Source organism: Epinephelus moara, chromosome 13 (genome assembly GCF_006386435.1).
Source record: "Epinephelus moara isolate mb chromosome 13, YSFRI_EMoa_1.0, whole genome shotgun sequence".
Lineage (NCBI taxonomy): Eukaryota > Metazoa > Chordata > Actinopteri > Perciformes > Serranidae > Epinephelus > Epinephelus moara.
Window position 1 is genome coordinate 34680561 of NC_065518.1, and position 26530 is coordinate 34707090.

Sequence of the window (26530 nt, forward strand, 5' to 3'; positions counted from 1 at the left end):
CCACAGTGTCCGGGGAAGGAGACCAAACTGTAGGCACCAGAGCTTCAGTTTCCCAGGCAGTAGAATCTTATCGATGTTCTTCAGGCCATCGACGATATCTTGCCTTAGCTGTTGCACTTGTTCTCTGTCCTTGAGGCTTGCATTGTACCACCTGCCCAAGCTTTTGACAGGCTACTCAGACACTATTGGTATTGGCTCCTCACCGATGCAGAACTTTGCACCTGTCAGCACCCCCTTGACTATGGAGATGCTTTGAGATTTGCTTGGCTTGATTTTCATTTGGGCCCAATTGATGTTCTTCTGCAGCTTTCCAAGCAGCCGCTTGGTGCATGCTGCAGTGGTGGTCAGGGTTGTCATGTCGTCCATGTATGCCCTGATAGGTGGAAGACGGAGCCCATCCCTGGTTCGTTCACCACCCACCACCCATTTTGAGGCCCTGATGATGACTTCCATGGCCATTGTGAAAGCCGAGGGTGAGACTGTGCAGCCTGCCATTATGCCTACATCCAAGTGCTGCCATGCCGTAGTGAAGTCTGCTGTTGTGAAGCACAGTTGCAGGTCTTGGGAATAGGTCTTGACCAGTGTGGTGATGAGCTCTGGTAGAACTTGAATGATTCCCAGAGAAGTTCGTGGGGAACTGAGCCAAATGCATTGGCCAAGTCGAGGAAGGTCACATGCAGGTCTCTCTTGTCCTTCTTGGCTGCTTGGATCTAGTGCCAGATCATGCTAGTGTGCTTCAAGCAACCAGAGAATCCTGGAATCCCAGGTTTCTGTAGAGAAGTATCGATGTCTTTCCAGGTAAGTGGACAGCCTCTGTGCCACTATATGGAAAAAGATTTTCCCCTCAACGTTAAGGAGGCTGATTGGCTGGAATGGGCTGATGTTTGATGCCTCCTTTTCTTTTGTTGTGAGCACATCGCCAGCTCTTTGCCAAGCCTTGGGTATTGGTTGCTTCTGCCACATTGTTCTCATGAGCCTCCAAAGAAAGCATAGTACATCCGGCACATTCTTGTAGAGCTTGTATGGTACTCCATTAAGCCCTGCGGCCAATGCTGCTCTTGCTCGCCTCACTGTGTTCTCTACTTCTTTCCATTTTGGAGGACTAGTGTCCAGGTTGACAACAGGTTGAATTAGCGGCTGTCAGGTGGAATGACTATCCGCTCATGCCTTTTCGTGTCATGGTAGACCTTTTTCAGTAGGTCCTCCAGATCCTGCTTTGATGTTTTCAGAGTTCCGCTATTTTCCTTTGTGAAGAGGTCTTTGACAAACTTGAAAGGATCTTTGTAGAAATAAGTTCTTGTGTGTTCCTTCTTCTTGTGAAGTTTCCTCAAGTTCTCTGCTCTTCGCAAAGTTGACAACCGGCTCTTGATATCTGCTTGGAGGAGTATGAGACCTTCCTTCTCGGTGTCTGAGGCTTTTTGCCATTGCTTTCTAATCTGTCTCCTTTCTCTGATTAGCCTCTTGATCTCTTGTTGCCTCCTGGACTTCACTGGTGCTGGTAGTTTCTTTTAACCTCTCCCTTTATTTGCCCCAAAGTGCTCTTCGCCATAGCTGTAGATTATGTCGCCCATCCTTTCAAGCTTTTCCTGTGTTGTGCCCCCTTGTTCCTCCAGGATTTGTGTTAGGTCCCTGTTGATTGTTTCCCACTCTTTCTTGTCAACAGCTTTGGGCCATTTCACAGATAGTTTGTTGAGTAACTTGCCCAACAGTGCTTGTGGAGTTCCAGAGTTCTATTTTGGGTCCGGTTCTCTTTTCATTCTACATGCTTCCATTGGGTCACATACTGCATAAACATAACGCGTCTTATTACTGTTATGCCGATGACACCAAACTGTACATACCCATCATTCCTAATAACTTCAATCACCTCACTCCCCTCCACAATTGCCTTAATGATATCAGAGAGTGGATGCATCAAAACCTTCTGCAGCTTGTCAATAACAAAACAGAAGTTTCACTAGTCAGTTCACACTGTGCGACTGAAGTGCTATAACACCAGCTGAGCTCCCTATGTCACACACTCTGCCAGCAACTTAGGAATCATATTTAATTCACACCTCAGCTTTGAAAAACAGGTCAAGACAGTAGGTCAAGCTTGTTTTTTTTTTTTACAAGTAAGAACCATCTCTAAAGTAAAATATTTTATGTCCATCTGTGATATGGAGAAGGTCATAAATGCTTTTATCTTTTCTAGACTTCACTATTGCAGCTCCTTATATTTCTGCCATCAGAAGCAACTCTCAGGGCTCCAACTGGTTTAGAATACTGCTGCAAGACTTATAATGGGCATTAACAAACGGTAGCATATTACACCTGTCCTAGCATCACTGCATTGGCCTCCTTTCCATTTTAGGATTAATTTTGAAATTTTATAATTCACCTTCAAAACACGACTTAGACTAGCTCCTGAGTATATAATGAATCTCTTAACACCAGATGAGTCTGAATGTGCCCTGAGATTATCTAGTCAGCTACTGTTCCTAGGACAAAATTTGTAACTAGAGGACATTAGGCTTTTGCTGTCAAGACTCCCAAAATCTGGGAAGCACTTTCTGTTGAGATACGACCATCTACATCTGTATACACTCTTAAAAAACATTTAAAAGCACATTTTTTTTAAGACTGTATTTTAGTCCCAGTGTCCTGTATATGTATATATATGTTCTTGTGCATATGCGTGCTAAAGCTTGTGCATAGAGCGTGTGTGTATGGGTATTTATGCATGTGCCGATTTGTGTAAATGCATGTGCATATTTATACACAAGTATGTGTATTTATTTGTTTTTATCACTTTGTTTTACCACTTTACTATTTAGAGATACCTCATTGTTTATACTCTTACTTCATTTAACTGTTTTTATTGCCTTGTGATGCACTTTGTAACATATGTTTGATGTGCTGTGTAAATGTATTATTATTATTATTATTATTATTATTATTATTATTATTATTATGCATACAAGTGTTGCTCAAACTTTAGTACCTCATAATGGCTTCATCTCCCAATGCACCTTACAACTAAGTGAAATTCTGTCCTCAGTAGAAATTTTAGAAAATTTCCTGAAACACCAACTTATAGGAGACTGAACATGAAATACAGAGCAATCGGGAGCAGCTGGAGCTGGGGCACTGACCTTGGAGTCAGAAACAATCACAGAAACTCTTAATTCATATGTGTTCTTTTTCTGTACATAAGCAAAGTTTTGGAACACAAAGATGCAATCAAACTTTTTAAAAAGTGTATTATAGTAATAGCTACAAGTAGGCCAGCTGTGGCCAAAAGGTGATCATACTTATAATGGCCTGTGAAAAAAAACCCAACCTTAGTAGACACCATCTTTTGCAGTTGTCAAATAAATACGAGCAGACACCGACATTTCTTGAGCTGTTTGTTGCTTGGCAGATTGGTCGCTGTTAAAAATAAAATGCGCAAAACTGTTGCTTTTACCTGTCAGCAGTGTGAAGTGAGCAGGGCTGGTAATGGTGAGGAAAGGTGGAGTAACATAGGCTGCCTTCACTCCATCCTGGGCCATCTTATCCAGGTGAGGAGTTTCAACATCTCTGTCATAGTCCCAGCGGAAGCCGTCGAAGGAGATGAGCAGCAGCTTGTTTCTGGTGGACCCTGTGAATACTGACCGCAGCTCAGGGTCCTGTGGTGGGGCTGCAGTACAAGGAGAGCAGGCACTGAGGCCGAGGACAGCAAGACAGAGCCGCAGCATGCCTGAGGATTTACACCTTGTTGTAACAGAAATTCTTCTGGTTTACACTTTATTTAAACTTTTTTCAGTTGGCCGGCTTGGTCTCAATTTTATAATTTATTCCTGGCCACTACAACTATCAATGTCTTAAAGGAAGACCTTATTGTTCCTCTCTTCTTCCTGCAATAGTATGAATGATATCACCCTGAAGCAAATATGAGACCGTATGGCACAATGTTAGTGGATACACCCCTAATCAGTCTTTGTACTTAATGAGGGATATTGTCAGCACTTATCTACCAGGCCATAAACTTAAGTCCCACTATATTTTTTACAAGTGCAATACAGTAATATGACAGGGAGAGCGCATGTGTGAACAAGAGACATTGCAGAGGATAATTGTCAACACTTTAACACACAGGTAAGATGGGGTATAACATGACAAGATACTGAACACAAACCAAGAAATTGTTTCTTTAAAGGTCCAGTGTGTAGGAGTTAGGGGGATATATTGGCAGAAATGGAATATATATTAAAAGTATATTTTCTTCAGTGTATAAGCCTTTTAGTGTGCCTGAAAATAAGAATCCTGTTTTCATTACTGTACAATGAGATATTTATATCTGCACAGGGAGTGGGCCTTTGTTTATGGGGATTGCCATGTTCACTGCCATAGTTCTACAGTAGCCCAGAGTGGACAATCCAAACACTGGCTCTAGACAAGGCTTTTCGCGATTTGGGGTTTTCTTTTTGGCAACGGTAATTAGGAGCCAATCTGCAACAAGCAGCATTGGAAAATCATCTTTTTTTTCACGTGAAATTGCTTGATTCACTGTTTTACAGGTTTAAATCATGTGGTCCATTTATTTTAGAGAGGAAGAGACCTCTGTGGATAATTTGGCTCCTGGTAAAAAGCTTCTGAACTGCTAGATCTTCAGAAAAAAAGGTGAGCACACATTAGCAGGTGCAAGGCTAGCAGCCCATCGTCAACATGCCAGTCTGTAATAAATATATGTTACAGCCATCCAACATTATATTAGGAATCATTCCAGCAGAAATAGAGAGTGGAGGAGATAAATATTTGTATACAATAATACGTATGGTTGCATTAAAACAAATTACATTTAATTGGATGAATGTTAAGTCACCATCTATTAAGGCCTGGAAATTAACAGTTGAAGATAGGAGAGAAATGGCACAATTCTCAGCTTCTCCATATGACACACTCATGCATAATTATAAGTGTTAGAATGTTAGAGTGAAGCTTTTGATTGCTGAACCTAGTATAGCCCTGGGGCAAGGGGATGCTCATGAAGTCTTGCTTAGGCGTGATCATAGGTGTGCCATAAGGACTGCCGACCTTATTACAGGCTGGGGGGCAGGGAGGGGCCACTGCTTCTTATGGTACACTCAGACATAGTTATACATTCTAGAATGTTAGGGTTCTGGAATGTTTCTAAAATGTCACAGATTCTAGAATATTAAGGTTCTAGAATTGTAGGTTGTAGAATGGCGAGGTACAATTGTAGAATGTTACGTTATAAATGTTTTGTAATCTAGAAGTTTAGGGTTCTAGAATGTTAAGTTGAATGTTCTGGTGTGTTACAGGCTCTAAAGTGTCATGGATTCTTGGGTTCTAGAGTTTTATGGGCTTTAGAAGTTATGGTTCTAGAACTGATATAGTTGTAGAATGTTTATTTACAACTGTAGAATGTTAAGTTATGACTTGTTGAATGTGTTAGGGTTCTAGAATGTTGCAGTAAAAAGCTGCTGCTGACTCATTGGTGTAGCCACTCCATATGGCACACTCTTGCATTGTTATGACTTCTAGAATGTTAGAGTTCTGGAATGTTTCTAAAATGTCACAGATTCTAGAATATTATGGTTCTAGAATGTTATGGTTATAGAATGTTGAGGTACAATTGTATAAAATTAAGTCATGAAGTTTTGTCAGTTCTAAAATGAAAGGATTTTAGAATGTTAAGTCTCCAGGTGATCCTTTTACAGCCTTTGGGCCCATAGTGTTCATGACGTTCCTCATGAGTGGAAGGTGTCATCACGATGAATTCAAACTGAATTAAAGCCAACAACAACTGCACAATGGGACATTTTTAATCTGCATCTGTATTGTGATCTTGATGAAAGAGTACACAGTGACAGTCTTGGAATACATTTGCAACACTTATTCATTCCTGAGAAAATAGTTGAATGCTTGAAATTCTTTGGTCCACACCACAAATCAACTACTTGTTTCATGGCCAATGTCTAATTCAGATATCCTTCCAGCCAACAACCAAACCATGGCATTACCTCCATGGACTTGGTAATAATTAGTCACAGTATCCTTTGATACTATAATTTAATGTTTAATGGAAAATTATGCCTTGAAATAGGAGAAGACTGAGGAAAGAACACAAACATAAATCTGAATTTTCAAAATCTGCTTTGCTTCATGTCTGTCCTGTCTTCATCAGCAGCTTGTTCGGGTTTGTAACTGAGGAAAGAGAGAAAAGACCACAGAGATGCACAGTGAGAGAGGTAACAGAAGGGCGAATGTCTGTTCAGCTATGTGTATTGTCCCCACCTTTTGTTAGGATGAAGGCACAAAAGTGTTGATCTGTACCGAAAGTTATTCATTTATATACCCTTTTAGGGTCGACATCAAAATGATGTAGTTTTATTAGCCGGAGACAAAACACAACTCTCCACCACAGGGCTGTAGGCTACACAGGAGTCTCAAAATGTTGTCCTGTTTTGTTATTAGGAGCCAGAATAGAAGGAGTCATAGCTCCAAACTTAAATTTTATTGCAGGTCACCGAGGTCACCGAGGTCCGGACCTCGGTAAAAATTTCAAAGAGAAAAAAATAGAAGGAGCCCCAAACAGCATGGTAAACATATTAACACACTGGACAGCTTTTATTTTGAAACGACACGCAGGAAGTTATCTGATGTATCGGCGGAACGCACCCGCCATAGTCTAATTTGCCCCGCCATAGTCTCCAAAAAACAGCCAGATATAAAATGCCTCCGGTAAATGAATGTCACTCTGTAGTGCACTGGCTGGAGTGCCTACTGAGAATTCTTTGGCTTTGTTATTTCATGACAACGGCAACGCCTGAACGCAACACAGGCTTGTCTGTGTGTGTGTGTGTGTGTGTGTGTTTGTGTGTGGGCATCGGGGCAAAACTCCGCCGTGCGCGATACAAAGAACAGAGGAGAATTGTAAAGAGCGTAGAGACAGAAATGAAATGCCGTCATGTAAATAAGATGAATAACCTGTTCTATAGACCTGGATATGATGCGTCCAGAGCCAAGACAAGGCAGATCAGTACGTTAGTCATTTTTCTTTTGATGACTGAAATGTTTAACCACTAATCCTTAGCACTAGTGTGTTTATCAGTAAAAATAGAACGTTTTTCACGCATAAAGAACACAAAGATGTTGAAATATAGGCATATTCTATCATAACTTGGCTCTCAGAATTCACCAGATTGATGCCTTTAAATCAAATGTATACAAAATTTTCTCCCGGGGGACCCCGGACCCCCCTAAAGGGTTTTTGGTCATTGTGGTATGAATTTTGCTAAAACTGGTTAAAGGGGTCTCTTTACCTCTCACCTCTATATGTCTCAGTGAAAATAGATTTCTAGAGTCCTTACAATAGAAAATCTCTCTCCCTCCTCTCTCTCTCAAAAGACCATTATTGTTGTACTAAACCTACAAGTACAAAGTAGCCTGCCATAAAAAATAAAAAAACAACAACTATCACCTCACTTAGGCCTGTCATGATAACAAATTTTGCTGGGCGATTAATTGCGTCAGAAATTATTGCAATAAGCGATAACATTTTGTAATATTATGCTTTTAAGACCATTTTTATTATTATTGTAATTTTGCTGTTTTTAGACCATTTTTTAAACTTATACAAGTACACCCTTTTAAAGAGAAATAAACATTTATTTAACAAGAATATTTAGGAATGCAAAAAAGTAAATTTAAATATCCGAAATAACACGTAAAACTATCAAAAATAAATAAATACAAAAAATAGACTGTCAGTCTCTCACTCTCAGGTGTGCAGATAAGTTGGTCGTATTCACTCTTTTTGTTGAGATGGTTTTAGAACAAACCTGGCACACCAGCTCGTCCAACTTAGCCTACTGGGCTCCCCTCTGTCATTTGGTTTAAATCCAAAACACTCCCACGCAGGGGCCGTGGCTTTTGGCTTAGGAACAAGTTCCCTGTCTTTCTCTTACGCTCAACTGTTCTTTTTTTTTCTCCGCCTCGTCTCCCCCGCACTAAGATCGCACTGTGTGTGTGTGTATAGCCCATAGCCCCGCCTCCCCCACAGAGACAAAGACACTCGATGACAAGAGCTTTCCCTCCGTTCATTACGCTAATGAACCAACTCACCTGACCTGCCAGACTATGCACGGCAGTGAACGCTCTTGTCGTCTAGTCTCTTTGGTAGAGAGAGACGAGGAAAACAAACATGCATGAATATGGCAATTAATCGCGGCCAGAAAAGTTACTGTCTCCCTTTTAATTTAACGTGCAATTAACTGACTTATCGCATATCGCGACAGGCCTAACCTCACTGTATGGGATTATGTACAGCCTACTATAAAGTAGCTAGTAGAGTGGTCCAAACTGATGTTAAAATGAATATATGTTTTTAGTCAAATAATGTGAACATTTTCGGCAGCTGGGCCAACCCCCCCATTTCAAATTCTGGACCTCACTAATTTCTAAACCCTGGCTATGGCCCTGCACACCTAGCCTGGTTCCAGACCATAGACCCCGCCCACTCAACTGAGTAGGCTTGCATTACTGGTCTGGCATACTTCAATGAATTTGCGATTTATCTCGTCCAAACGATGGACGGACCAATGAACGCCAGGGGTCTAGCGATTAGCCAATCAGCGCCACACTGACGTCAAGCTGTACGCCGGTGGGTAACTGGTGAGGATAGCAACAATGGCGACCGCTACAGATCCTACAGACCACATTAACGATGCTATCGAGGTATTGCGCCACTACTCGCGTTAATGGAGGACCAAATTAAGGAAGCTGCTAAACTGGATTTAACGGTGATGCAGCTGGGCGTGCACGACGACGGAGACATTTTAAACGGGCAATGCTCGCTTGTTTTCGGCACCCCCGAGGCATGGATACTAATGACGTCAGATTCTGGGTGAGTCGTTGATCTCTACTGATTGGTTAGGGAAAAAATCAAATTCCCGCCCCCTTGTAAATCGCCTTCATAGGAAGCCATGTCAGACTGAAGGTTCTGGGAGCTTCAGTCTGACACTCAGGCTACTGCACACCAGCACTCAGAATGAGTAGTTCTGAACACACCCTACTCAGAGAGACTTGATAATGACTAGATAATGTCTGTGGAGAATTGTTTTGCCTCCAGTAAAGCCCCAGCCACCAAAAAACATTACACTGTTTACTAACAGTGAAAGGGTCTATTGACAATTCTATATCCCATATATGTATAAATCACACTGAAATGTAGAATATACACTGTCAATTTGCAGAGTAAAAAGAGATAAGGGTGACTTGGCCAGGAGAGTGCAAGAAACAATTATAATTAATGTTCATAATGATTACACCTAGTGGTCCAAGGTAGCTAGGTAGGTGGGTAGGTTACCAAGGAAGTAGTACAAATACTCCCCTATATATTCCAATGGCTTTTTGACTGATAGGTGGGTATACTGTAAATGGCCAGAAGAAGAATTGGGTATACCTGGTATACCTGCATATACCCTCCACTACACCACTGATTACAGCATTTTACCTGATTTCTGCTCTGCTCCTCTTACACCAAGCATAGGAGGTGGTCACTATGAACACCAGTACCAGAAACCCAGTCACTGCTGATAAGCCGATAACCACTTTGAGCTGGGTATTCATCTCTGGATCTGCAGACAGACAAAAAAATATTAGAGGAGAGATAGTTACAGACAAAAACCCAGACCCAGACACTCACAGAACAGACACAAACCAAAAGGATGATGGGTAGGTTGGACTTATGGGTTTGTTTCATGGCGCAAGATCATCCATATTGTATGTAGAAAAAAACAATTTTATGTACTGATAAGACACGATATTTCACCTGAATGATATCATACAGTATGAGGTGGTCACAGTCAGCTAATTGCTATCATTGTGCAGATTGGGATCTTATCTAGTCATACAGTTATCTAATCCAACTTTATGCAGTGTTGTTATCTTGTGTTGTACAGTTTATGGACACTAACTGCTATCTCAGTCTATGAATGGTGATAACAGAAAGCAATGTCAGGTCAAGTCAAAAGTCCATCACATCACCATCATCTGTTCTGTATCAGTTTACATAGAGCTTCATGAGTTTCTCATGGCTTCAAATACTGAAGCTTTCTCATGCCCCTCAGCGTGTGATATCATGTGAAACCAGTGCTCTTGCCTTGTTTCCCTTCTATCTCTCTGAAAGATCTCGCTCTGTTGTGAATATTTATCATCCCCATCCTCCCTCTCTGGTGATGTTCCCCAGGGGTAAATTCTGGGTCCTCTTCTGTTTTCTATTTATATGTTTCCTCTGGGTCCTCTGGGGGGGGGGACTTCTGTGGGGAGTTTGCATGTTGTGCTTCCTCCAACAGTTCAAAATTGGTGATTCTAAATTGGCCGCAGGTATAAATGTTAGTGTGAATGGTTGTCTGTCTCTATGTCAATTTTATCAATTTTATTTATAAAGCCCAATATCACAAATCACAATTTGCCTCACAGGGCTTTACAGCATACGACATCCCTCTGTCCTTATGACCCTCGCAGCGGGTGTGTCAGCCCTATGTGTAACCCTAACCCTAACCCATGTCTCTCCCAGTGTCAGCTGGGATAGGCTCTAGCCCCCCAGCAACCCCTAACAGGATAAGTGGTTAGGGAAAATAAATGAAAATGAATGACAGACTGACCATTAAAGGAGAGACATTGTGCTGCTAGCAGAAGAGCCTCAGACTGAGTTTACTCAGAGCAGAAAGCCATTAAGTCTTCCTGCGGAGATTTTAGAGAGCCACCACCCATTTTAACCAACTTCTACAGAGGCACTGTTGAGAGCATCCTGACTGGTTGCATCACTGTGTGGTACGGAAACTGCAGAACGGCAGTTCGCAAGGCCCTGCAAAGCATAGTGATAACAGTGGAGAGATTCATTGGAATCCTCCTCTCCTTCATTCAGGAAATTTTACAGAGACGCTGCGCACGCAGAGCCTCCTCCATTGTGCAGGACTCCCACCCCTCCCAAGGTCTGTTTGCCTTTCCATCAGGTAGAAGGCTTTGCAGCATCAAGACAAGGTCTGCAAGGTTCTGCAACAGCTTTCTTCCCCCAAGCTGTTCGACTCCTGAGCACCCTGCGTCCATACATCATATAGGTACACCCCCATCCCCTCATCCAATTCTATGGAAACCCTGCACTACTACATTTTACACTGGACATTGTCACCTCCATTCATGTCATTCATCCCAATATGCACTTTAAATACCAGATGTCTCTTAGTCCAGGGCTCTGTTGGAACTGTCCTTACAATCTACATGTGCGCTTTTATTTATCTGTATATGTTTATATGTATGCATGTATGTATAAATGCATACATATATATGTATATATATGTATGTGTGGTATTTATATTCTTTAACTTTTTAACTTTCTATTTTTATAATTGTATGTTTGATATTCATTTATTTTTTTATCTTTTCAACCTTTTCTTAAAAAATATTTGTACCTGTATGATGGCCCCTTGGGGTTGGGAGAAAGCGTAATTTTGTTACCATGTACTCTATATGTGGAAATGACAATAAAGTTAAACTTGACTTGTGTGTTTGTGTGTGTGTGTGTGTGGCTCAGGAGCCAACTTATGAGTCAGGGGGCAGGGATAGCTACATTTGCCACAGAAGATTCAGTGGTTGTATGAGCTTAAAATTCATATTCACATTTTGGCAGTAAAAATGTCTATAGCCCAAAAACCAGGCACTGAACACACCCCTGCATAAAGTGCTCAGTATTATAGGTCCAGTGTGTAAGATTTAGGAGTTTTTAGTACCACTAGTGGTGAGGACTGCAGATTGCAACCGAAACTTCTCCTAATTCCTTCAGTGTTCATTGTTGGAAATTTTTTTTACCGGGAGCCAAATTATCCGCAGAGGTCTCTCCAAAACAAACTGACCAGGGGCCTCATGTACAAAGGGTGCAGTACGCACAAAAACATGGTGTACGTCCTTTTCCACGGTAAAGTTCAGATGTATCAAGAGTGAAATGACCGTGGAAATGTGCAGTGCCTCACGCCAACTTCATGGCTGGCGTACGCACATTTCTACAGCTGTTCATCCTTTGGCGACACTTAGAGGTGATGCTGGGAAACTGTTATAATAAATAAATGTGAAAACAATTAGTCCTCAGAGTGATGTGCACATCAGAGACACATGAACAATCAACACTGATGAACAACTAACACACCCATGTGTCTGCAATTAGATGAGTGGATATAAAAACATGCGCAAAGTGGTGCCGAAATACAGTTAATAACAATGGCTGCTTTAGCAATATTTGCCGCATTGGTTCCCGAGGGCAATCCTCCTGGAACTGTGCGCAGAGCTGCGGCCGGCCTTGGAGCGCGATATGGCGAGGAGCCATGCGCTGCCTGTATCCATACAGGTGCTGACCTCCTAGCAACACAGGCATTCCAGAGGGAGCTGGCCGACCGATCGGGACTGTGCCAGTCGACCCTGAGCCGAGCCATGCCAGCTGTGTGGGACGGAATTATCCGCATGTCAGCCAGGTATATCAAATTCTCATATGCAGCTGAACAGGCCAATGAGCGAGAGTCGGTTTTCCTAATGTAATCGGAGCTATCGACTGCTCACACAAAGCGCCATCGCAGGATGAATTTGTTTATGTCAACAGGAAGCATATTCATTCGACCAATGCACAGATCATATGTGATGCGCAAATGCAATTAACCAACATTGTGGCCAGGTGGCCTGGTTCAACGCACGATTCATAGCCTACATTCTGAGTAACAGCTTGGTTGGGAACAGACTACTAGCTGGCACTGTGCGCGATGGGTGGCTTCTTGGTGAGTAAATAATTGATTCGTTTAATTGTCCTAATATTAATCCCCCTGATACGCACTGAGCATGTGCGCCCCCAAATATTATCCTTTATTCACAGCATCAGTACCAGTCAGTGATACAAGTTAGTGACTTGCTGGTTTTTGCAGTTTAAACTACAGCGTCAGAGCTTTCTAACAAGCCCCTGATCGTCTCAGTGTGTAAAGTACTCATGTCAATAAACCCGTGCGTAAAGTGTGACATTTCTTAATCAGCCTCACCTTTCCCCCGGCGCACTTCTGCATTCATTTACAATAGTGAGTGATCCATGATGTAAGTGATGTATAAAATTAACAAATATAAACTGTAAATCCGGTTCACATAATTAATTGTCTGCTTTCAATTTACCCCAGGCGACTCAATATTCAAACGGGGTAAGCTCCTCCTCTCCTGTCCTCTCCAACTCGCATTCTGTGAAGTTTTTCTTTTTTCACGTCTTTTTCATTCTTTTGTTTTAGTTTTCTGATCGTGCAGAGAGGGGAATCTCAGGTGCAGGGCTCATTTCGTGCAGAGAGGGGAATCTCAGGTGCAGGGCTCATTTAAATATGATTTGCATATTTAAATTGGGGCGTGGACAGGGAGGGGCCGGGTACTCCAACATGTGCGCTCAATTCCATGTTGATTGGGATGTACAAAGGAAATGTACTTGGATTCATGCCTACGCACAGATTCATACATCTGGATGTTTTTGTGCGTACATCGTTTTCTGGAGTTAAGCGTACGCCATGTTTCAGTAGGAAATCCATGCAAGTCTTTGTACATGAGGCCCCAGGTGATTAAAGTCAGTAAAAATAAAATAAAGCAGTTTCACATCACAAATCAGTGTTAGTCTTACACTGTGTGGCATGTGACACCCAGCACCTGGCCAAGCACCTGCTAATGTGTGCTCATCTTTTTCTCTAATAACTTAATGTGTGCTCACCTTATTTCTGATCCAGAGGTTCAGGAGGTTTTTACCCTCAGTCACATTATGTGCAGAGTTCTCCTCCTCTCCGAAACAAACAGACCCAACAATTTAAACCAACACATTCTCACTCCAACCTCGTCAAGTATCGACATTTGATCATGGACTTTCCGAGTCGACTTATGATGTCCAAGTTACCTTGGGTGCGTTGGTTGTCGACGCTCTGTCTGTTTTCAAAGTACACTTCTGTTTTCACAGGAAATGTACATTTTGCATACAGTCTTTTCAAAATAAACACGCAATGTCGGTACAACACTCTGTATTGACATTTTTTTTCCTTCAACAACAAAAGGACGTGGTTGGGTTTTGGAAAAAGAACAGGGTTTGGCTTTGTAATCATATGGGAAGCAAACACCGGCCTCCTGCGTAAAGGTCAATGGTTGTCTCGCTTGCCCTACTCTGATTTTAACCACCTTAACTTTCATTGTTGTCCCACTGCAAGACCACCATGGGTATAGACACCTATTGGCAAGCTGCACTGCTGAAATAAAGCAAAACAAACCAGCAAGGACATTTTTGTCTTTGCTCCCATTTTTTACAAGTTCATGTTAAAGATGTGTTTTTCTATGCACACAGAGGACTTTTGAATCTCAAATTTTTGTCACAAATTCATTAAAAAATCTGTGTTAGTGAGCACATCTTGTTTTCCAAGATAAGTCATCCACCTGAAATGTGTGACATATCAAGCTGCTGATTAACAGACACATGCAACCATAGACCCCAGGTGGTGCTCAAGCACCTGCCTTTTTGCAAGTCATTTTTTCTATTTATTTTAATGATTTCATACTTCAGTTTTAAAATTTGGCCCATTGTAAATCCAAATTAAAAGTGTGTTGTTTGCCTGACAACTGCATTTGAGTTGAGCCCCTGCCCCTCCCTCTTCAACTTCCCTCTAAGCAGCTACACGCAAATCAAGCGCCCTGCAGAGCAGCATCACGTTTCCCTGACCTGCCTTCATGGACAGCCAGGTGACATTGTTTGTCACTGCTGTGATATTAAACCACTATTAAAACATCTCAATACAGCCAGCCTAACTTAGGCAACAACTCACCATTAGCAACAAGTAAGCTAGTCTAGCATAGAGTCACACCGTCTCCCCCCAACTCTCTGCCAGATTTGGGTTCACTAACTGCCAGGGGTGCAAACAGAGACAGACGCCCAATTGCTTTCCAACTTACATCCATCCATCTTCTAACCGCTTCATCCTCTTGAGGGTCATGGGGGGCTGGAGCCTATCCCAGCTGACACTGGGCGAGAGGCAGGGTACACCCTGGACAGGTCGCCAGACTATCGCAGGGCTGACACATAGAGACAGACAACCATTCACGCTCACGTTCACACCTATGGACAATTTAGAGTTATCAATTAACCTAGTCCCCAATCTGCATGTCTTTGGACTGTGGGAGGAAGCCGGAGTGCCCGGAGAGAACCCATGAGGAGAACATGCAAACTCCACACAGAAGGGCTCCCACACCCGGGATCGAACCGGGAACCCTCTTGCTGTGAGGCGACAGTGCTAACCACCACACCACCGTGCCGCCCTCCAACTTATATGTGTCTTTTTAAACCAAAACTCAACTTCAAATAAAGTTTTTGCCTCCCGTGTTGAGTCTCTGATAATTAAAAAATGACATGCAGTTTCGGGCTACACTATGTAAAGGGCGCAGAGGAGGAGAGGAGTGCGGGGCTGCTCGTTTCTGGTTTGTGGGATTCTTAAACAATATTTACAGCTACTTTAGAAGAAGTGATACCTATACGCAATTTACACCTCGGCCAACAGTGACTCATGGTTCTGATGATGTTGCTTGTACAGTATTAACACAACTGCCTCTTCCACATGAACATGCTTGGGGCTGGACAGGAATACCCAGAGTTGACTGAACTAGTTGATAACCAGCTTTGTAGTACTGGTTATCCAGATGGCCAATGTTAGGGTTAGTCAAGCCAGACAACCAAAAGATATCCTGGGTAAGATTAACTGGCTTCATAGTACAGGCTTGTGGTGTGGTTACATGTGGTTTGCAGTTGTAGGGCAAGTTGATTCTTGAGAAACAACAGTGGAGACGGAGACAGGTTGTGGTAGTGAAATGAACGTTTGGTTCACAGGCAACAGCACTGGGGGAAATTCCTGCAGCATTTGCAACATCTGTTTCATTGTATTGTGTGATCAAACTGCACATTTTAGAGTGTCCTTTTATTGTGACCATCCTAAGACACACCTGTGTAGTAATGATGCTGTTTAATCAGCATCTTGACATGCCACACCTGTCAGGCGGATGGATTATCTTTGTCAGTTACTTAGTATAAATTATATCTGAAATGTCACAGTACAGCACAATAATTCTTACTATTGTTGTTTCCATTTTTCTTGGGGACCAGCATGCCTTTGGTATTATCCAAGTGTCCATCGTTCATCTCTGGGTTTATCCCTAGAAGATGGCACATCAGTGGGTACACGTTGACTGTCTCAAAGGGCCTGAACACCAGGTTCTTCTGGAAATCGGGCCCCACCACCCTGAAGAATGGCTTCATGTCCATCACATGATTGTCAAAGCCATGCTCTCCTTTGTTGAACTGCACAGGGAAGAACTATGTATGGAGAGAAAACATGCAAATTATGTGTGATGGATATTTCAGACAGTGTTACTCTCTGAAATGAACAATTAACCTTAAATGAGTTACAAGTTTATCATTACATTCTATCATTATTTTTCCCCTACAAAGAAGTTCCTACAAAGCTTTTTCACCCTGGTGGTGATGCACCACCAAGACTTCCCTGATGAAGAAAATATGGGTCTCAGCTTCAGTTATTATGCCCTAACTTTTATAAACAAATATCTACATACTGTGAAACTTCAATTAAAAGCCTAGTCACGATTAAATGCCTAGTCCTTTTTACTAGCCCATTGTGGCAACACATTTTGACAAATAAAAACCTGTCTCAGTTAGATGCCTGGTCTGGTTGCCAGGCAGGTCATTTTTTTATAGAAGTTCATTGCATGTTAAAAACCGGGTTGTTGGCTACCTCAAACTTTGTGTCCATTCCTCCACTACCCTGTAAATTATTCATATTCCTTTAGTCTGTAAAGATCCTCAGATCAAAAGAATCAAAAAGGTTTTTCATAAAAATTAATCCAAGATGTGAGTATTAACAAGAAAAAGTGGTGTTGTGTTGATGTGCCAGGTGCCGTAATCCTCGAGTGCCATAACTCACTCTCTCTCTGATGAACTGTCTGTTGGAGCTAGATCAAATGAATGACTCATAATTTATGTATTATTTTAAGCCTTGTTGATTTCAGTGATTTAAGCAAGTAATAGCACAGGCTACTTACTGAAGTTTTATGGTATGTATGCATGATCTGTAGGCAATGGTACAAAGTTTTGGCATTGGAAGTGTTCTGGTTTCCCTCTGTTGTCAGGGTAGTATTGACCTATCACGTTTTAGCAGGCCTTGGTTGCATGCAGGTAAACAGTCCATATGGAGAGCAAAAGAGGCAGAACGCAAATGCAATCTGGAACCCATTAGCCATATTCTAATCATTATTTTTATTGGCTCTTTTCAAATTCATCTACATTCATATGCTGATATATGTTTATACAGATTAGTTGTTATGTTATCTCAAGTTGCTAATTGAACTGCAAACAATAACTGTATGAAGTCTTTGCCCAGATAACTGCTGGCTACATTGGATTTCCTGAAATATTGGCAGTTGGCCTCGAGAGGCTTTGTCGTTGTCAGATGGGTTCCAAGATTGGTTATGCCCTGAGTAGTACAAGAGTGACGTGCCCATTCTCTTACCCCATTGATTACATATCCAGGATCAGCAAAGAGGATGATGGGCAGAAGTCGAGGGTGGCTACTGTAGTGCAGTCTAGCTGGCATCTCCTCCTTTTTATACACATGAAGGTGAGGATGGCTTCCTTTCAGAGCCTGGTAGACCTTCTCTAGCTTCCCCTCTTTAGGAAGCAGCATCCCAGTGGGACCATAATCTACCAGATGAAACTTGATATCCCTGAAGTCGAAGCCAGGAATCTTAGAGAGGATGATCTCCTCAACCAGTCCATCCCGTAGAACTGTAGTCATCCCGTGGTCGGCAGTGATGATAATGTTGAGCTGGTCAGTAAGGCCATGGTCTTGGATCTTGTCCCGGATGTAGCCCACAGTACGGTCCACTTGCTGGACCATTGCACGGCGTTCTGGGGAATCTGGTCCATATTTGTGCCCAGTCTTGTCTGGTTCCCCGAAGTACAAGGAGACAAAGTCCAGGTCCTGTTGGTGGAACCACTCCCCAATCACCTTGTCGATGTTCAGCCTCCATTCTGTTTCATTAGAATGATCATAGAAACGAGGTTCCACTTGCCTAACTCTCACAGTCTCTCCTTTGTAGGTGGCTGCTGTGCCAGGGAAATGCAGAGACCCTGCTTTTAGACCCTGAGAGGATATAAAACACAAACACTTAGAGAAAAGAGCTCCTTGAAAACAGTTCCTTAAAGAATGTTTCATAGAAACATGGTTACAACAACTAGACATATAGAAAATTATGTATAAAAAAAAAGATACACTGTAAAATATTTGACTGTACATATACAGTACATTACTGGCTACTAGTTGCATTACTTTCACAGTAAATTACTGTGTAATTTTTACAGTACAACAATTAGGGCAAGTCCTAGGGCTCTGTAAATCCCTAGGTGGCATTGTCTGTCTTTTGAATTACTACTTTAACACTTTTAAACAACTCTTTGCTATTTTTTAAAATGCTCTCAATTTATATTTGTTTCACTGGTATTTTAAAGGGCTAATCTGTAGCCTGTAAAGTGGCACCAGACTACATATGCTTCTGTAAAATTACTATATTTACCTGTATGATTTTCACAATAAAATTCTGAATTTGGTTAAATATCACAGTAAAAGCCTGTGAGGTGAAAATAATGTAATTTATTGTAAAATATTAGTTGCATATTGTAACTTCTAGGAATAATTTCCAGTGTAGATACATGTAATGAACCTGTCTTTGTGCTGTTATCCAGATGGGTAAACTGCCATTGTCCCAGTAGGAATCAACAAACTGAGTCATGTAGTACTGCTTCTTCTCCTGAGTGGTAGTGTTGAACCACATGTTGTGGATTACTCCGTGATTCTCGATGTAACGTCCTGATAAAAAGAGGAAAAACAGATGAAAGAGAAGAACAAGTCTGTTAGTAGAGAACAGATTGCACATTGAAGGACAAAGGATTAGATTACAGTTTATATGGCACTGCATAATATTGGGTTTCAGAATATAATTTAATTTATGGTAGGCTATTAAACTTTCAAAACACTCTTTTTGTTGTACACGTTTGAATTTGTAAATGTGCATATGTTCAGACCTACATTACTTTTAGCCACTGTGAAGTGGCTTACGGGGTGGCAATGTCAGTAAGTCAAGCCACCTTCTTGATCCAGACAGAAAAATCTCGACAATTGGATGGATTATCAATACCATTTTTTTTTTTGTTTTCCACTTTTGTGGTCCTTAGAGGATGAATCTTTATGACTTTGGTAATCACTTGCCTCTAGAACCACAAGGAAGTAGACGTGTTTCAATTATTCAGAGAAATACAAATCCACTGGATAGATTGGCTTAAACATTTGTATGGACATTCAGGTTTAAGATGATGAATCCTTTGCAGATAGGATACATCCGAAATATAATCTAGCATCACCAGCAGGTAGCTGGGTAAATAGAGTTAAATGTCTTGACAGCTATTGGATGGGTTACCATGACATTTGGCTCAGACATTCATGTTGCCCTCAGAGGGAATTGTAAAACTTTGGTGATGAATTTTCATTTAGCATTGTCTTGGGTCAGAATTTCACTTTGTCCAGTATTTTGTTTTTGGAGTAAATACCTACAAAATTAATGACATTCCCATCAGCCTCAGCTTTACTTTGTGTTTAGAACTAATACACACATTTTAACAAGTTGTTTATTGTCATGTGCACAACAGTAACAGTGAGCAGTTATTCGCAATGTAAATATTAGATCTCAGGCTCCTTCCAAATATGCCCTTACAGAGTAATGGATTATTGAACTCGAAAACCGGGCACAGGCCCAGGAACCCAAAGTGTCAGGGGCCCCCTGGCCCTGCAAAATGTCCCTCAAATTAAAAGGGAACTGATCAGAAAGTGACTCACAATTACCACAAAGACACAAAAAGATGCAAGAAACTGCAAATAGATGCAAAATTACTACAAAAGGGGCAAAACAACCACAAAGAGATACAAAATGACACCCCCCCCAACCCCCACCCCCCAACAAAACCCCGCCTCAAACCCACCTCAAAAGCCCAGTTCAGTTCGGTATCCATTTTTTCAATTTCCACTGTGGAAAGTTGTGGATGGTACCAGTAGAACTGTTCCTTACTGTCCCCATTTTTGGTTGTGTACACACTCTGCTTGTCTGCTACTCTTACACACACACAGATTTGCAGATGATTTTTGGGTGGGTGAAATAATACATTATTAATGAGGAAAATATAAATTACATTCTCTAAAATGTAAACAAGGCAGAGATCAAAGCAGAGCTTCAGAGCTGCTAAGAGGACGTGCATGCAGCCTGCAGTGGAGGTGCTTGAGGACGAGGACGAAGAGCTCAGTCCATAGGGACTTGGGTTGGGAACCGGAGGGTCGCCTGTACAAGTCCCCGTCCAGACCAAAATATGGAGCGTGGACTTGTAGCTGGAGAGGTGCCAGTTCACCTCCTGGGCACCCCTGAGGTGCCCTTGAGCAAGGCACCGAACCCTCCAACGACCCAGAGCGCCTGTCGCCTGTCACTCTTACATCTCTTCACTTAGTGCATGTATAGGTCCTGTTTGTGCATGTGTCTGTTCGAACCTGTGTGTAATTGACAACAGAGTCAAAAAAATTGAATTTCCCCTTGGGGATAAATAAAAGAAATAATAAATATAAAATAAAATTAACCCTATGGGCCCTAGGCCTTTTTTGGGGTATTTTTACTGCCTTTACTTTTAAGCTCATAGCACAGTCATTATAAAGTCTACATACACATGCTATATCTTGTTTTTTTTCAGGACAATCTGGGCTATCCAGATTTGCCATCATTACATTTTTATATCAATGAAAAAAACAAATCCGTGTTACTAAATTCTTACATTTTTACATGTATCTCACCAAAGCAAGTTGGAAGTAGACATATTCTACTATATATGAAGAGGGGAGACTCTCTGGAATCTGGCAATATAAGAACCATGATGCTGGGACATTCTGTCACTTCACAGTTGTCCAAAACATGTGGTTTGTGCCAGGCGGACATGATTGGCAGTATTTTTTCATTATTGCAAGAAATTCCATTGACACATTCACAAGTCAAAAATGTGTTTTATCTGAAAGAAATATTTACATCTAAGATAATTGAAAAATAGTCAATCAAGTGCAATGATGTCCTCCAAGATAATATTTGCCACTTTGCAGTAAAAAAAAATTCTGGACGTTTTCTTGTCGACATTATCTTGACTTACTTCTCTGTGCTCCGTGCTGCTCTTTGACCTGACCTGAACGTTTTTTTTGTTGTTGTTTTTCAGTTTCAGTTATATATTGGGGGGACATTTTGGGGGGGCATGTCCCCCTCAATGTATATGGTGACTACTGCCCTGTCACGCATGCATAATTAGGCCTCAGTTGTCTGGGTGCGCAAAGGTGAATTGCGCTGGTCTTGTCATACAAAGTTTGATGGAGTGTCAAAGCTGGAAGCTGGACTACAAATGTGGATAGACAGGGAGAAACACATGCAAGTCTAACACGTGGTAAGATACGATATTCCTCACTATATGAAGTGACTGAAAACAAGATCTGTATAATGGATTGTAAAGAAATTCGTCAGGTTTTTATTTTGTAGACAATTGATCTGGATTTATAGCATGATGGGATGGCAGCACAATGATATGCGTGGCATTTCTGTGCAAGCCTGCATTCGCGAGTAATCCATCCAAGAGTAATGTGTGTGCAAAGCTGTATGAAAGCTTTGTTATTCATAATTTTAGTGTAACTTTATCTTTTTTTTGGCTGTGAAAACATTGGACTACCGACAAGTGCTTGGTCTTGTCGGAAAACTACAGTTCGCTGTTTCACGTGATATGCGTGGCTTCTCGCTATGACGCACGGTCGCGCAGAAAATTCATAGAGAAGAACAGGTGCGAGTTTGGACGCACTATGTGTCGTTCGGGCCCATAGGGTTAAATAATGTAATCCCAGAGGTCTGGAAAACTGCTTTTGTGCTCCTGCTCCTGAAAGGTGGTTACCTCAAAAACCTGATAACTATAGATATCTAAGCTTTCTTTTTTAGCTAAGGTCCTTGAACGCTTAATTAATGACCAGATTAAGGATTTCCTGGGTTCCCGCAATATTTGGTTGGTTTTAGGAAACAGCACAGCACAGTGTCTGCTGCAGTCAAAGTGGTTAACGACATAATGGAGGACCTAGACAAAAAGAACCACTGTGCTGCACTTTTTGTCGACCTGTCTAAAGCATTTGACGCCGTTGACCACAGTATCTTGTGCCAGCGCCTGTCTGACATTGGGTTTTCTCCTCATGCGGTTGGTTGGTTTACTAAGTACCTGTCGAACTGTAAACAGTCTGTGCACTTTGGCGACCTCTCTTCCAGCATGCTAGATGTCTCAAATGGGGTACCACAAGGCTCAGTCTTAGGGCCAACTCTTTTTACAATTTATATTAACGATATTGGGTCTATTTCAAATGCATCTGTTCATTTATATGCCGAAAGGTCATCATCAATATGGATGCACAGATCCATCGGCATGGATCTGTGCATCCATATTGATGATGACCTTTCTTTTAAAGTCCCTGTGGATAATCTTTTAAAGACACTTAAAGTGAAACTAAGTTTTTTCTTCAGGAATATATCCTGCTTCTCATTTGCTGCAAGGAAATGCTTGGTTGCTGCCACATTCTTGCCTCTCTTAGATTACGGTGATGTCCTGTATATGTATGCCCCTGCTAGCTCTCTCCAACTCCTGGATGCTGCCTATCATGGCGCTCTGCAATTTGTTACAGGTTGCAAACCCCTCACTCATCACTGTGTTCTGTATTCATTAGTCAACTGGTCATCTCTCTCCATGCGTCGAACCCTTCACTGGTATATTTTCATTTACAAATCCATCCTTGGTTTACTGCCCTCCTATTTAACGATCTATTTATCTCGGGGCGTTGGTAGCGTAGTGGATAGTGCCGGCGCCCCATGTACAGAGGCATCGCCTCGCTGCAGTGGTCGCGGGTTGGAGTCCAGCCTGCGACCTTTTGCTGTTTGTCAGTCCCCGCTCTCTCTCTCTCTGTCTCCCTATTTCCCACACTGTCCTATTCATTAAAGGCAAAAGCCTACAAAAATAATCTTTAAAAAACCCCCCCCAAAAAAACCAAAACAAAACTATCTATTTATCCCGAAAACAATCCAGCTACAGCCTTCATATGCAGGACTTTATTACCTACTCCACCCCTTTAGTCTGTACTGAGAAAGGCAAGAAGGCGTTTTCCTACGTGGCCCCTTCCGCCTGGAACACTCTACAGCTTAGTCTGAAGCTGTCTGATTTGATCCCTCTTATGAGTTTTAAACTGTTGTTGATGAATATTGAGAGTGCATCTATGATTTGCTCCTGTAATCCAAGTTGACCCTCTTCTTGTTCTTAGCACTTTTATCCTGATATCCTTATATCTAATGTAAATGTTTGTATTGTATTGTATGTTGCTCTGTAAGTTGATGTGGATGTTGCTGCTGTGTAGAGGTGGAAAGTAACTAATTATATTTACTCACATTACTGTAATTGAGTAGTTTTTTGTGTAATTTGTAATTTTTTCAGTAGTTTTTGAAATCTGTAATTTTACTTTTACTTCAGTAAATTTTGACTGAAGTATTGTACTTTACTACATTTGAAATCACATCTGTTACTAAGTAAAAAAAAAAAAAAAAGTTTTCAGCTAAATGGAAACCAAAAGGGCAAATCTTGGAAATCTCGCGTGGAAATGACCCAGAACAAGCGGCTTGTGCTGGCGAGTTACTAGAGAGAGAGATGGAGGAGGGTGGGAGTGCTTCAGCAGAAGCACAAGCAGACGCAGCAGAAACCAACGACACGAAAAAAACCCCCCCTGTGTGCACAGTGCCGTTTATAATTGTCAGTCAGAAAAATGCGGCCCGAGCCGCGCTCTTGTGTGCTCACCTGTGTGTGTGTGTGTGTGTGTGTGTGTGTATGTGTGTGTGTGTGTGTGTGTGCGCATCGGGGCCGAACCCCGCTGTGCGCGATACAGAGAGCAGAGAAGGATTGTAAAGGTGCGACCATGTAGACAGAATTTTGCTTCGACAAGCTCTCTCTTTTTTGACCATACACCTGTTTGCATCCCTGAGAATAATGCCCAACAACATTGCTCAAAAAGTTGCTCTGTGTATCATCAGTCCAACAGTTGTGTTGGTGAGTCAAAATGAATGAGGGCTGCGCAATATTAGACAAAACTGACAATGCGACGACGATTTTGTATACTGCGATATGTATTGCAATATACAGTGTATTGCAATAACTTGAATAGCTCTATTTGGAAAGAAGTCATCATTTGGGCTTTGGAAAGGCTGTATTTGCATGAAATATACATTTTACAATCAAACTGTCATGGAAATTGAGAACTTCACAACCTAAAGTATTAAACTAGCAAAATAAGTATGGCATATTGCCTTTGACTGATATTATATTAATAGGATGAACTTATACTGCGAGTCTCACAATGTGACTATTGCACAAGAACACATTGCAGTGGTGATGTTCTAAAATGATATTGTGAACTGTTTTACTTTAATTTTCTCTTCATGAAGTGCAAGCTGCATGTAACCAAGAGTTCTTCTTTAACTTACCTCTGTCTTATTTCCATCTTCTCTCCATGTCTGATTTATTTATTTGCAAACAGCAGCTACATGCATGCAGTTTCACAATGATATGAATATAAATTGTCTTTGAGATTCACAGGTGAGTTACAACACTATCTCCTTTGTACATTTCTATGGAGAAACAAGCTGTTTTAACATATTTAAGTGACCACTTTTATGTTTGTACCACTGATGTTGTGTATCTATAACCCTTTCATAACCTTTTCTGTTGTTTTGATTACAAACAACAGTTGAAAAAGCTGATTTAAATGAAATACCATTAACAAGGTTAATAGCTGGAAATTTCTTCACAATACCTGTAAGCAAGGTAAAGTGTGTGGGGCTGGTGATGGTGAGGAAGGGTGGTGTGACGTATTCTGCTTTCGCCCCGTCCTGGGCCATCTTATCCAGGTTAGGGGTGTCCACATCTCGGTCGTAGTCCCAGCGGAAACCGTCGAAGGAGATGAGGAGCAGCTTGTTCCTGGTGGACCCAGATCCTGAAGTGTCGCGTGGTGGGACAACAGCACAGAAAGAGCTGCCAATGAGGCAGAGGACAGTAAGGCAGAGCAGCAGCATTACAGAGGAATTACACTGAGACTGGACAACAAACTTCTATGTGTGCAGGTTCAAAGTGCCTGTTTCCTTGCCCCTTTCTCCTATGAACTGTTTTCTCTTAGTATTGCAACAAACTGTTCTGAGCCTTGGAATCTATATGATTGCTTCTCTATCACCTGAGTACCGAACATGACCTGATCTGAAGCAAATCTGACTAAGGCAGAGGCTGATAACCCCAGACTTTATCTGTACCCACACCCAGAGAAGATGCATCATCTTATCTTATCAACTCATAAAGACATCAAATCTACATTTATACAACTCTGTGTTTTTTAGGTTTATTACTCCAGTATACAGCCTTTTATATTCCTCTTCCTGCGCCCTATAAGTAGAAGATAGTACAATAGCCACATTAACCAGAATTGGCTGTTGGTCGCCTACCAACAACCCCCTTTTACCACCTGGCTCAAGGCTGGTAACAAGGGAGGCCACACATTGATATATTAGTCAAAAGATTATTTATTTAACTCCCTTCACATGTCATATGTCAAGATGAAATGGTTGGAGAAAAAGACACCAAAGCATAAGCCGCTGATTTAGGTTTTGGAGTGAGTGGAGAAAGGTTAGGGGATTATGATCGATGTACACCACTAGGTATTACTCCACGCCCCAAATAAACCTGAAAGTGTTGCAATGCCCAGAGATGTGCCAGTGCCTCTTTTTCAGTGTCTGAATAATTCAACTGATGTGAGTTTAACTTTTTAGAAAAGAAACTCATCGGGCAGTAGACAACATTTTTGTTAGCCTGCATAACAAGCCTGTGTACAGCACCAGCTTCCCCCTTACTGGCATCTACATACAGCAAGAAAGGCTTGTCCATCTGTTGAGCTGCTAGCGCAGGGGCAGAACACAACAAAGACCTGACAGACGCCTAAGCAAACTCACCTTTCGCCAGATTAATGGTCAGACAAGCCCAGGCCAGACGGTTAAAGAGGGCCTGGATGCGCTGGAGATGTTATTCCCAAGAGTCACTGTATATCACAACTGGGTGGGGCATTAGACGACCCAACTGGCATAACTGTGTAGGAGTACAAACTACTAGGTGTAATGAAAGCAGCAATCTCCATAGCTCTAGGACTCTAGGAACCTGCCAGTTACCCTTAAGCAAGTCAAACTTACTGACTAGTTTAGCAGAGCTGAGCTGGTCCACACAGTCTACCATGCGCGGGAGAGGAAAAGA

The 26530-nt window shown here is 41.8% G+C and overlaps 1 protein-coding gene across 1 annotated transcript in view; it reads right to left on the reverse strand.

The window, feature by feature from the left end:
* Positions 1 to 171: 171 nt before the first annotated feature.
* Positions 172 to 26530, reverse strand: part of LOC126400276 (ectonucleotide pyrophosphatase/phosphodiesterase family member 7-like) — a 39725-nt gene continuing 13366 nt past the window's right edge. Inside the window, exons 3-9 of the mRNA XM_050060837.1 lie at positions 25053 to 25270; positions 18820 to 18965; positions 17610 to 18242; positions 16159 to 16399; positions 9528 to 9626; positions 3449 to 3661; positions 172 to 605 (exon numbers count right to left, since the gene is read on the reverse strand). Of these exons, the coding sequence (XP_049916794.1) occupies positions 172 to 605; positions 3449 to 3661; positions 9528 to 9626; positions 16159 to 16399; positions 17610 to 18242; positions 18820 to 18965; positions 25053 to 25270 (1984 nt within the window). The remainder of the gene's footprint in view (positions 606 to 3448; positions 3662 to 9527; positions 9627 to 16158; positions 16400 to 17609; positions 18243 to 18819; positions 18966 to 25052; positions 25271 to 26530) is intronic.